At 37.9% G+C, this 13,167-nt stretch overlaps 1 protein-coding gene across 1 annotated transcript in view; it reads left to right on the forward strand.

The window, feature by feature from the left end:
• Positions 1-10,613, forward strand: part of AP4E1 (adaptor related protein complex 4 subunit epsilon 1) — a 29,731-nt gene extending 19,118 nt beyond the window's left edge. The window contains exons 16-21 of the mRNA XM_065412714.1: positions 1,620-1,755; positions 3,169-3,427; positions 4,317-4,892; positions 7,681-7,865; positions 9,616-9,773; positions 10,341-10,613. Coding sequence (XP_065268786.1) covers positions 1,620-1,755; positions 3,169-3,427; positions 4,317-4,892; positions 7,681-7,865; positions 9,616-9,773; positions 10,341-10,501 — 1,475 coding nt within the window. The 3' untranslated portion in view covers positions 10,502-10,613. The remainder of the gene's footprint in view (positions 1-1,619; positions 1,756-3,168; positions 3,428-4,316; positions 4,893-7,680; positions 7,866-9,615; positions 9,774-10,340) is intronic.
• Positions 10,614-13,167: the final 2,554 nt, after the last annotated feature.

Consider the following 13,167-nt stretch of genomic DNA (forward strand, 5'->3'; position numbering starts at 1 on the left):
TGCTTCCTGGCAGCTTGTGGGATTTGGGGGGTGGGTGGGGGAGAGGGAGGGAGAATTAAGATAAAGGCAGGGAATTCCAAGTTTTATAGTACTTAGCATTCATGTCTTGGCCACACTATTGTCCATCAGAATTTTTTTTGATTGGTTTCTGGACTTTGCTTTTTAGAAGAAATATCACTTTTGCTTTATTTATATAAACGGTGTAGATAACGGGATATCCCTTATAAAAAACGTAAGTAGAAAGATTCTATAGATTTAAGAGCAGAATTATTTGATATACCCTATCTTTAGTATATATTTAGAATGCATTTTGTAGCTATTTTGTGAAAAAATGCACAAAAAATTGTTTTAAGTGAAGTCCGGAGGAAGATTACAAGTGTACAATGTTGTGGTTCACCGTGGAAAATGAAAGAGAGTAGTCTTGTGCATAGTATGGATAGTTCTAGCATTTGGTTTTCTTAAGCAAGGTAGGTACTCCTGGCTTTCTGTTAAGTTTTATGGCATGTACTGTCCTGTTTTTCTGGGAAGTGAAATCTTAACTGTGGAAACAGGTGATATAAAAAAATCACACTTTAACAAGTATTTAACATTGATATTGGTTGTGGATGCAAATATATTTAGTTCCCCTTTGTTTCATGTGGAAGAATTGATGGCTAAATTACTGGTATTTACCTTGTCAAACATCCCCAAGTGGCGGTCTGGTAAAGTTTGTAAAGAAACATTTATAGAAATCAAATATGCAAACAGTGGTTCTTCAGGTAGTCATTTGTATCTTCTACTAGTTTAGACATCTTTTTAAAAAGAGGTTGAAATAGTTAACTTTAATTTAATAAGGTTATTGCTGACAGTGTGTTCAGTGACATGAAAACCTTATGGTTTTGTGGAGATCTAAGTGTTTGTGATAATTTATATTGAAGTGTTGTTTGTAAACATGTAGTTAAAAACCCAAATCCTATACCCTCCAAGAAAACTTCTGCAAACACAAAAGGTTATTTTCCCCTGTTAAGGATCTGAACAGAAAACCATAGCAGCTTCAATGACTGCCCGCATGCTCCATTGCCAAGAGAACAGTGCTATAAGCATGAAACAGTTTGAGTTCTCCTATGTATGTGCTCTAAAAAATTGTGTGTGAGAGAGAGAGAGAGAGAGAGAGAGTGGGCAAACTTAATGTGGATTCAAAACACATTAGAGGATGTGCAGTCTGAAGAGCACATGCAAAAGTTGGTTTATTTTGGTCCTGTGCAGTGTCTCTTGAAAATAACAATAAAAAAACAGTATTGACAATAATTTTTAGGGGAGAAAATATCACTTCTGATTTTTTTTCAATTTAAAAAAAAAAAAAGTTGTATGTAAATTTATGTATGAACTAAGCAGGTGAATGTGTACATGTTTCTTTTGAGAGAGGAAAAAGCCTATCTGTCTAAACTAAAAAAAAAAAAAAAAAAAAAATCAGCAACAGGAACAACTGGTTTTAATAAGGATAAAATCCTGAATGTAAAAACTGAGAAATGACAAATATTAGCTAGAATAACTTGTCTTTTTCTAAAAGAGCTAGATTTTTTTTTTTTTTTTAAGTTTTATGATCTATCTTGATAAATGCTGTTCTGTCTGTATTGCAGCTCTGAATTTTGAACCTTATGGATTGTCGTTTACTTCAAGCATGTCTTCATCCGGCTTCACTGGCCGGCAATCTCCTGCTGGTCTTTCTCTTGGTTCAGACATGTCTGGTAATAGTGCCGAGATAGGACAGAAAGAGTGAGTTATTCGATCTTTGAACTCTCATATAGAATTTCTTGTGCAGTTAAACCTATGTTCTTGTCAGGAGTTGAATTTTTGCTACTTGTTTAATCACATGGACTTAGTTTAGAACAGTGGTTCTTGAAAACAGCTATTACGCAAAAAGAAATCACTATGCTAATCCAGTATACAAAAAAGAAATAATCAAGGATACCTTTTTTGTCAGATTAGCTAGAAGAAATTTATGCAGTGAAAATGCACGCTTTTCTGAATCTTACTCTTCAGACAGTACAAAACTCTGTAATAAAGGAAATTTCCTTAAGTTTCAGAGATCCGTGAATAATTATAGTTCCACACAAATGAGTTATTTATTAAATGGGACTTAACATCTTTCAAATATCCTGGAACAGCTGGATGCTCCTCACAAGTACTGTTGAAGAATTTCTGAAATGTGAACTTAGTCAGCAATTCTCTTTTTATTAGCACAAGGGAAAACATAAAACCCTACTCATTCGTTGCACTTACAGCCATAGAATATTTACAGGGTCTGGCAAGTCTTGTGCTTTATCTGAGAGTCTGTCCAGAGTGTTCAAGGAGATTCTTGTGCTGGTGTTGAGGTTAGTTTTAGTTGAATAGAAAATTAACTCATCTCAGATTTTTAAAATAAAGTCCAAACGTATAATGATGTGCAGCATTTACAAAGTGCTTTACATCTTCAAATATATTACGGGTTTTCACTACTTACTAAGTGCAATACTCCTATGAAATAATGTATTCCAGTCTCACTATACTTCTCATCCCTGGCTTCTCATTGAACACCTTGTCAAATTCTAGATCCCATTCCTAATCTTCAAAGCCTTACATGGGATTGTCTCAATTTATCCAAGGAAGTGCCTCATTCTAGATGATTGTGATCTGTCAAAACAATTCAGTTCCGCTGGAACAACAGAAATATCAATATCAAGAATGAGACTTGTGTGTGCAGGAATCAGTTTTCTCAGCATCTGGCCCATGTCTGTTAAATCCCACTTCCTGGATCTTCCTCATCTTTAGTGACCCCACCTAAATTACATATGGTCAAATCTACAACCAAAATATTTATAACAAGTGAAGGAAAGAGAGAGTTTTTTGTAATAGCTGATGTATATAAAAACCTAGATAGCTGAGAGCAAACTGGGCATAGTATCCACTTCTTGCTGATTTCACAGCAGGGACTGAGTGTGTATTTGAGTGGTGCTTTGCTAGTAGCAGAGAAAGTTGCTAGCATGGAATGTCCATGCAGATAGAAGAAGGCTAGTTTCTATTCTCCTGTCCATTGGGATGTTAGAGTGCAAAGTGTATGCAAATTTACAGAAACCTCTGTAAAAATGGCTTTGCTTTTCGGAATAGCACTTTCACAAGCTGACCCTGCTTTATTACATATCTTTTTAGGACCAATTGTCTGAAACTTGATGGTGTGAGGAAATTATGGGGGAAAGAAGGCTACCTCCCGAAAAAAGAGAACAAAACAGGAAAAGAAGATAAAACACAACCTGTTCCTCAAGATAGCATATTAATGGCACATGTAGTTGATCCTCCTCTGATGCAGTCTGAGCAACAGGTAGTCAGCCTTTCAGAGGAAGAAAAGGAGAAGCAGCAGCTAGCATCAACATTGTTTGTTGGGCTAGGGTCAAACAGCACTATCAGTCTGGTAGGTGATTTTTATAAATTACAAGTTACAAAGTTTACAAAATAGCTGTATTTAATTTCAGTTATTTATATACAGCTGCTCTCAAATCAGTGTTCAGTAGCATTTAGAATGTGACATGAATTAAAAAAAGGATATTGGAAATAGCTGTCATTATCTAAAGAACCTGTTTATCGGGGCGCCTAAAAAGAAAGGAGCAAAAAATACTTTAAATGACAGATTTTAAAATCAAATAACTTCTTCGGTTATTAAAGGCTTTGGAGTGAATTGTCCTGAGTAGCCGGAACTCCCCTGTGTTCACATTGCTCTTCCATGTTTGCTTGCCCTGCCTCCTCACAAAGCTCAAACCTATGCTAAGCTTCCCAAGTATTCGCTACCTTTAACGCAGCTTCAAAAAGCCATTGGAGGTTGCAGAGCTCACATACCTGGCAGTACGGGTTAAGACTGACACGTTTTTCATAACTTGTCCCTGGGTGTGGTAGAATGTGAGAAGTAAAATCACTCACCATTCAAAGAATCTTCTACTCATGACCTTTATCAGCACTGCTTGTTCAAATCTTAATATCTTATCCCTGATTTTCTGCAAAATCTTTATATGTAGATGTTTTTCAACAGAAGATAAAGAATTTCCTAATTGTACAGGAACCACAATGATGCCTGCACTACAGAACAACTCCAGTACCCCCAAAGTAACTTCTTAAGTGTCCTATGCAGTGTCCAGTGCATATTTTAAAACAAATCTTTTATTTAAAGGTCACCTATGTTGGACAGTTAACTTTTATTTGCCCTTTGTCCCTGGTCCTTCCAGACAGGCTTCACTCTGTTAATTAAGCCAATCACCAAGTTAAATAAAATAAATAAATGTAAAAATCTCTTCTGTTTTTTTCTTCAGATGGGGAGAGCAGACATCATCACTCAGAAGTTAAAAAAAAAATCAAAAATAAGTGAAACCCAGAATAGCGAAGAAGCATCTAGCTTCCAAAATATTGCTACCTTGCCTTTCAGTCCCTTACCTGGTATAACTCCTAACAATAAGGAAAACTTTCAGGGCAGTGAACATCTCGGATTAAGGAAAGTCTCACTGAGTTCTTCAGAAGTTTTGGAAACTAGTGTATCATTTGATACGTCTCAATCCGTAACAGAAGCTGGACTGGATGAGCAGCTTTCAAACTGTAGACTATCGACATCTTCTTTGTTTGCTGATAGTAATATTGAAGTTTTTCAGCCTCCCCAAAATGTTCCAGATATAGTTGCCAATAAGGCCCCCTTGAGTCTTTGCTTACCAGAAGAACTAGCTGGTCACCCTCATTCAGAAATAGTAGAGCTTTGTAGCAGTGACATCCTGACTGTGTACTGGTGTAAAGTTTGGACAGATGACTGTTCACTGCTTGTCCTGTTTGTTGCCAACAACAGCACCTCACCACTCAAAACTGTGAACCTAGTGTTTGAAAGTGCAGAGCATTTTAAGGTAAGAAAATGAATTGTTACTTGTACAATAGAAGAGAACCATTGGTTTCCTCTGTTTTCTACTTGTGACATACAGTGAGTTTTTCTTTTCAGGTAGTTCAGACAGTTGATAAGCTTTTGATGACTTTTAAGGAATCAGACATGTTACTATTCTTGTTCTCATGTAGTGAGGGCAATGAAGATATTTTAGAGATTTCTTTAGGACTTCAGCTACATCTGGGATTTGTACAGTAACTCCTCACTTAAAGTCATCCCGGTTAATGTTGTTCGTTGTTACGTTGCTGATCAATTAGGGAACATTCTCGTTAAAGTTGTGCAATGCTCCCTTCTAACGTCGTTTGGCAGCCGCCTGCTTTGTCCACTGCTTGCAGGAAGAGCAGCCCTTTGCAGCTGGCTGGTGGGGGCTTGGAACCAGGGTGGACCAGCAGCCCCCTTATCAGCGCCCCACTCCCCTAAGTTCCCTGTGCAGCAGCTGCCCAGCAGGCTAGCAATTGCAGCTGTCCCTCCCCCCACTGCCATGTGCTGCTCCTGCCCTCTGCCTTGGTGCTGCTCCCGGGAGCCTCTTCCTTGCTGGGCGGGGGGAAGAGAGAGAGGGAGGCTAATGTCAGGGTGTCCCCCTCCCCCCTGCTCCTGCACCCCACTTACCCCATCTCCATGGTGGGGGGGGAGAGAACACGACAGAGCTCAGGACGGAGGGAGCTTCCTGGCAGCAGCAGCTGCTGTCTCAGCTTGCTGATCTGATTAAAAAGGCAATGTACTTAGAGTGGGATCAGTGTACTTAAAGGAGCGATGTGCATCTCTGTCTCTCTCTCACAAAGGGTGTCTCTCTCTGTCTCTGTCTGCCATGCTATCTCCCCTCCCTCCAGTCGTGCTGCCTTGTAGAGTGTGAGGCTACATTAACAACAACGGGTTAACCCTTGAAGGCTCAGCCAAAAGCTAGTTCATCATTTAGCAGTAAGGCATTCCCTGGGAAATAGCCCACCCTCTTCCACCCTCTGACTTCACCACCTCAACCAAGCTTCATCGCTGTGTACAGTATTAAATTGTTTAAAATGTATGCTGTGTGTGTGTGTATAGTGAAAAAAATTTCCCTGGAACCTAACCCGCCCCCCATTTACATTAATTCTTATGGGGAAATTGGATTAGCTTAGCATCGTTTCACTTAGTCGCGTTTTTCAGGAACATAACTACAACATTAAGTGAGGAGTTACTGTATATTGGTTGGTAAAGGAGGATCACGGTAAAAAACTTTTAAGGATGTAATAGAAAAATCTTATTGATTGAACCTCAAACCTTTACATGTGTTAATTAATATAAGGGTATGTCTACATTTGAGCTGGGAGGGGTACACACACCCACACTGGCTCTGCTTGAGTGACTGCCTAAAAATAAATGTGTCCACAGCAGTATGGCTGGCTGTTTGGGTTAGCCTCCTCGTGTACATTCGGGTATGTACTCAGGTGACTAGCCTGAGCCGCCGGCTGTGCTGCTTGAGGACACACTGCTACTTTTAGGCACTACTGCGAGCAGAGCTAGCATGGGTACATGCTTGCAAGCTGGGAATCACACCTCCTAGCTCAAATGTAGATATACCCTAAAAAGTATTTATGGATTGCTATAAATGTCCATGGATCTTGCTATATTCTAAGATGTGGCCATTCGCACATACCTGAAACATGGTTAGATATCCTCAGAATGACAGTATATGCCAGTCATAGTATTGAGCGTTGGATATTCAATGTTCATAAGAGTGCTGACTGATCTATAGAAATTGTCCCCTGTTCGAAAGCAGAAGGGTAGACTTTTGGGATAGGAGGGGAGAGGGAATCCACTGAAAGGGAGTTCAGGTACAGAGTCATGAAATCTCATTGCTAACTGGATCAGTGGAAATAAGCAAAAGGCTTATTAGAAGTAGCTTTACCAGGGGCCTGGTAATGGGCTTTGATGCCTTTTTCCTGTAGAATTTCTGGTTTGAATCATGCTAGGTTGCTGCTATCACATATCTAGTTGGTTATGTTGTTCTTAGCTGACAAGTGTCCATACCACAGACTGCTACCACAGTTGGCACCTGTGCGGTGGCAGAGTGACAGTCTCAGCAGAGGCCAAAGACTGAATGTCGATGGAAATGGAATCTTGCAGTTTCACTGTCTGCCGTGTGAACTTGTTTTGAGGATAAATCAAGGCTTTCAGTTTCCAGGGCTGTCAGTTCAACAACTTTCCTGAGCACTAAATTCACTTTGAATAGTCAGTCAAAGTGTATTTCTGTAAAATTTTACAGTTAAACCCAAACCAGCAGTACAATAGTCACGGGTAAATTTACAATGTGGTGGATAAAACATTCAACAGTACTATGGTTCTATTCAGCAATGATGGAGTACAGTGAGAGAGCAGTTCAAAGCGCGTTCTCTGTTTACAAGATTTCCTGTTTACCCTCTGCTAAAACAAATGGCTATTTTATAATAAAATCCTGGTAGAGAAGTAGTTAGCATTTTGTTGAATTGACTGTTTGGAATGTCATTGTTTGACTAGTGAAACTGCCGTGTGCATTTCCACAGAAGTTAAATGTAATTTAGTGTGCACGTTGGAGTGGGATTGTCCTTTTGTGATCCTGATCTCACACCTAATGGAAATTGGGATTGATGTTATTGCAGTCAATTAGGTTACACGAGTGTAAGAGCAGAATCAGTCCTGGTGTGTTCAGGGATTGTAAACTCTGGATTAGCAATTTCTAGTTGACAGTAATCTGAATATTTTCTATACCTCTGTTAACTTTTTTTCTTTATTTGTAGATCTTTGAGAGTCTTAGCTGTCATTTTCCTGTAATAGAAGCTCAAAGCATGGAAAGCTGCCAAAAGTGTGTGCAGTTGGAAAAAGTCTGTACAGAGGGCGTTCTCTCTGGCTCCATTAGTTATCATCTAGATACGGATACTCATCTTGAGTTTTCACTAACTTTCTCACTGTCAGATTTCATCAGGTAAATCGCTGATAAAATAACTCTTTTTTTTTTAAATCTGGTATTGCAGTCGAAGTAGTAAATAGCACAGGTTGGCTCAGGAGGCTGATGATGGGAAATAGAGGCTTCTGTCTGTGGGCTGTTGGTTTTTAATCTAATTCAGACTGGTAATGTTAGTACAGTATGTCACCACTTGTCAATGGCCTATTAATATGTGAAATAAGTGTGTTGGCGTTAGTCTGGTTCCTAGAGGCCAGTAATGCCATCACAATTCCCCCCATCATCACAACTGGCTCCTTTGTTGGCAGTCTCAGCAGAAAGAGCCTGGAATGAAGAAGCATGGAGACTGAGCAACCCGCTCATCTTTAATAATCATCTGTCCATGTTGAGCATTCATAGCAGGGGCAGTGTAAGGAGGCTAGTACAGCAATTGCCTGGCTGTGCCTATTCTTATAAATTGAGGATTTCAGAAATGAGGAATGTCAGTCCAACGCCTTCAATGAGCATTAAAGCTCACGTTGTATTCATGGCTTTAAAAATTATATACATATTGACTTTCACAGGCTTTTCTGCTACCTTCCCTTTTGCCTTTTAAATGTATATTTGAGATAGTGAGAAGTTTTTCTGTTGTAAATTAAGATGGCATGATCTAAATTCCTTGCATTGTACTAAGAGAGAGACTGAGATTAGTAATTCAGGCATGAATCTTTTTCTCCTCTTCTCGCCTCCCTCTTCCCAACTTCTCTCCTTGGAGTTTAGCTTTTTATTCCAAATAATAAAAAAAATACTTGTCTCAAAACCACACTGTAAAAGATTAACTCTATTTTGTTCTGTACTAACACTTTTTTTTTAGTATCTACTTATTTGCTACCATGGAAAATATGGTCTATTTTGTGGTGTGACAAGGCACTCAGTAATGTTGCCACAAAGGTTTTGGATAGTAAAGAATGTTAATACCTCTGACTGCAGAAGATAGCTTAGCTTAGTTTTGGTGTCTGCCCAAATAATTATCTTTAGAAAGGATTCAGTTACCTAGATTATCCAAAATATTGATTTCCACTGAATTATGAATTCAAGAGCTAAGTACAAAATCCCATAAGACTACTGAATGCTTTTTCACTTGGACACATTCACTGGAAATACTAAATACTCTTTTGGAGTGTTGAATGAAACGGATTGGACAGAAAGGATAATAAAGGCATGTTGCTTCAACAGAAAGTAAATTGTAAATCTTTGAAACTGAGTGAGTTTATTTTAAATGCAGGGACCCAAATTGTGTGAAAGGACCGACCACTTTTACTGTAAAAACAGCTCATGCTCTTTATTTTTCAACTCTCAATGTTTTCATTCCTGAAGTAGTGGAAGTGATATTTTGTGTTCAAGCAGCCAATTTAAGTTTTTAAATTAGACTTTGTACTTGAGAGCAACATTTATAAGGTTTCCATAGTAAACTCTTTATTTCAGGGGCTTATAACTTGGCAATTTAAGTGGCATTAGTCTGAAGTTGGTCAGCACTAATGTTTGATTTAAGTTAAATTACCTTTTTTTAAATTTAATTTAATTTAAAAAAAATAATTTAATTGCTGTAAAAAGCAACTCAGGCTCTTTGTATTGTGGAGTGGAAGGGTTGTGTTTCGACAAGTGCATTTTTAAAATTGTTTGTTTGCTTTGCTATATAACGGTTTTCAGATACAGATTATTTTGGAGATCAGCTATATTCAGAATAATACAGAGGTGGTTTTACTCAGATTTGTGTTAAATCTTTTTTCAGACCAATGAAAATGACCACTGAAGACTTTGGGAGATTGTGGCTGTCCTTTTCTAATGATGTGAAACAAAATCTAAAAATGTCACCTTCTCAGGGATCTCTCTCAATAGCTCTGAATGCCCTGAAGCAGAAACTAAAGCTCCATATTGTTGAAATTATTGGTGAGTGAATTAACATTTATATTCTATATCTTGGTGCTGTAAGTGCCCATGGTTTTGCACAGCACATATGTTGTGCCAAGTAAATAAAGTTCCTGCCCCAAAGAGTTTACAGTCTAAGACTCTGATCCTGTAACACCTGTGCACGTGAGTAACTCTACACAGTCATTGCTCCATTGGCTTTAGTAAGTCTGCTCAGATGCTGATGGCTGGTGTGTAAAGGTATAAGTGGGTATAATACAATGGCAAATAATAGTGGCATGTTCTCATTTTTATCTTAAGTTCTTCCCAAAATAGATATGTTTTCAGAAGTATTTTGAAAGAGGTGAGGGAACTGGCAGGCAAGCTTTAAAGGTTTGTGTGAAATAAGGCATGAAATTGGGAGTGACAAGGGGGCTAATTAGGAATTATGTTTGGTGAAGCATGGGATGAGTTGCAGGTGTGAGAGAAGAAGAGGGCAGAAAAATACTACATTTGAAAGGACACTTCAATTTGAATTATATTTAATATGAATTGCAATTATTTCTTTTAGTTTTAAATTTATTTGTTGTTGTCTTTGTTGTTTTTAAGGTAACGAGGGAATAGCGGCATGCCGACTACTTCCATCAGTCCCCTGTCTGCTGCATTGTCGTACTCATGCAAGGACACTGGCACTCTGGTTTAGATCCTCTTGTTCTGCTCTTCCAGACAGTTTATTGTATCAGTGTCAAAAGGTGATGGAGGAATCTTAATTGCAACAGTGCCTGCTTTTCTAACCTATTGGTGTAAAAATAAATACATACAAAAGACTTACAGGGTTACACAAATGTTTACCAAAGCAAAATGAGTTAAGACAATACTCAAAAGTGGTTTGACCTTTCCCCCTCTTCCCCCCCCCCCCTTCGAAACTGGCATATGCCATATGGACTAACAGGAAAGTAGGATGATCTACAATGTGCCTGCAGAAATGTGCTCAGGATTGTACAGTTGCTGACAAATGACCCGATGAAGTATTGCTAACTGTTTAAATGAAATGTATATTTCTTAGTTTATTGTAGATGATTGAAAGTATTTATTTTCTATTATGTAATTTTTGTATGTAGCAACCCTTTACTCTTAGGAGCAGCTACTTAGTACTTAAATATTATTTTAAGGAAAACATCACTGCTATGAAGTCAGCTTTATACTGTAAAAATGACTCAAATGCTTGTCTGTAACATTAACATTTACTTCATTTATGAGCTTTTTCTAAAGCTGCATTTTAAGCACTATTGGAAACAAGACTCATACTGGCTGTTGCACGTGGTATGTTATCTTACCACAGAATACAAGTGCACGCTTCATAATCGTTTCACTGGCTTTAATTGGTCAGAAGTACTGCACGGGATCTTTCAGTCATTCACCAGTTAAGGATTTGACTAATGGCATCCAGACAGTCTTTGGAGAATGGGAGAGGTGTCTAAAACTGGGAGTCGCGTAGTGATAGCTGAATTGGATGGAGATCCATTGCTAGCCAAGTCATGTGTATGGTATCTGCAGCTCCTTGTCATTTTCATTTTATTCCTCTTCTTCACTTGCCTTTGGTAGAAGCCTGTAACAATCATCAAAAGAACCGTGCATGTCCCAAAGAGATTTTTCAAAAGGATAGTAGAGGAAAATATTAAGACTGTATTTATCTTGAAGGTGCTGTGTATTTAATTTGGGCTGAAACATTTGAATTTACTTTGTTTTCTTTTATAATGCTAATTATCTATTGATTGGTTGTCAGTCTTTGCGAATTATTGCTTATACATGGTTTGGACGTAATTGTGTGGTTATGAATCTTTCTAAAGGCTTGTTTGCACAGAGCAGCAATGTGCACTATGGGGGTGTGATTTCTAAAGCACACTAACTGGTCCAGGTAGACCCTGCTGGTGTGCACTAAAAGTTCCCAAGTGTGTTTTACTCTAGTGCTCTTTGAAACAGTACTACATTGAAGTGCATTAGGGAACTTTCAGTGTGCACTGGCAGGGTCTACATAGACCAACTAATACACAATGTGTTAGTGAGCTTTCAAAATCACACCCACAATGTTCATTGCTGCTTTGTGTCCACAAGCCCTAAGGCTTAATAGCTCTAATCAGCCTAGTGTGCATGCTGTGTGTGTCTGGATTGTTTCTCCCCTTTGTCATTACCATTCCCAAAATCCAGCATCTAGGCCTTGGAATCCCGTGATCTGCATTTATTTAGATCACATCACTGTCTTGCACAACTTTACAGTAATTCACAAGTAGCTATTTTTTCTTTAAATTTAGAAGAATTGACATTTGTGCAAACAATGCTTGCAAGTGTGGCATACAAAGGAAATGGGATTCTACATCAATTTGCATTATTCTTATGCTATTTTTTATATTGAAAAGGAAAACCTTAGGAGGTATCTTAATATTCTCGGTTTTCATCTGGCAAACATCAGTGTCGGAGGAAAGAAAAGTATTAATTGTTTTTATTTGCCTCATTTTGTTAAATGTTCATAAAATCATATAAAGAATGTAATTTTGATACACCAGTGATTAAAAAGATTGTTTTAAGAACTTCTTTTAGAGGTTAAGCCAATTGTCTTATTACCACAGGTACTACGACGTAAGAAAAGATCTTTTGGTCACTGCTATTACAATACCCTCTAATTGAGGAATTTATTAAAATGCACTAAATCTGTAAATATATTAAACATTCTGCATACATTAAATAACGTATATTTAATGCTCTGGGACAATTTGTATGAATGAAAGCTTATTTTAATTTCCCTGCTAGTACAGAATGTAAATCAAGTTGGGTGCTATAATTGGATTTCAGTGTATTATAAAAAGTTACAGTAATATCTGTTCTGGCCTATGAATTTTTCACCATTTCTTTAATGGGATGTTGAGGCTCTTCTGATATGAAACAAACCAGTAATGCCTTCTGTTTACTTGTAGGTGTGATGCTCCTCTTTATCCTTACTTTTTTCCACCATGGTTTGTTTAATTTAACCATATAGTTAATACACTTTGAGCTGTAAATATGCAGATTCTGAGAAAACAATCAAGGACCTTATGTTGCTGTGACATAAAGGGGTTTGCTCGCTTGTACCCGAGGTACAGCCTTTATTTTTAGATTGTCCACCAAAACTATTGTGTTAATCTCTCATTGTGTTTACACTTTTCTGTAATTTAATAATGTGCGTGTAATAAAATCTCCAGCCCAGTTTTACAGCTGTTTTAACTGGACATATGTCTTTGGTGCTGTGTACCTTAACAGTGGTACTATTAGAATAATGGCATTTAATATCATTGAAGAATTGTTCCCCAACATAGATGATTTGTAATTTAATGGCTGCAGGTCTAGACTACCACTGCCAAGAGATTAAATAAAAGACAGAAAAATGCTCTGTCTATACCGG

This window comes from Emys orbicularis, chromosome 10, assembly GCF_028017835.1.
Source record: "Emys orbicularis isolate rEmyOrb1 chromosome 10, rEmyOrb1.hap1, whole genome shotgun sequence".
Taxonomy (NCBI): domain Eukaryota; kingdom Metazoa; phylum Chordata; order Testudines; family Emydidae; genus Emys; species Emys orbicularis.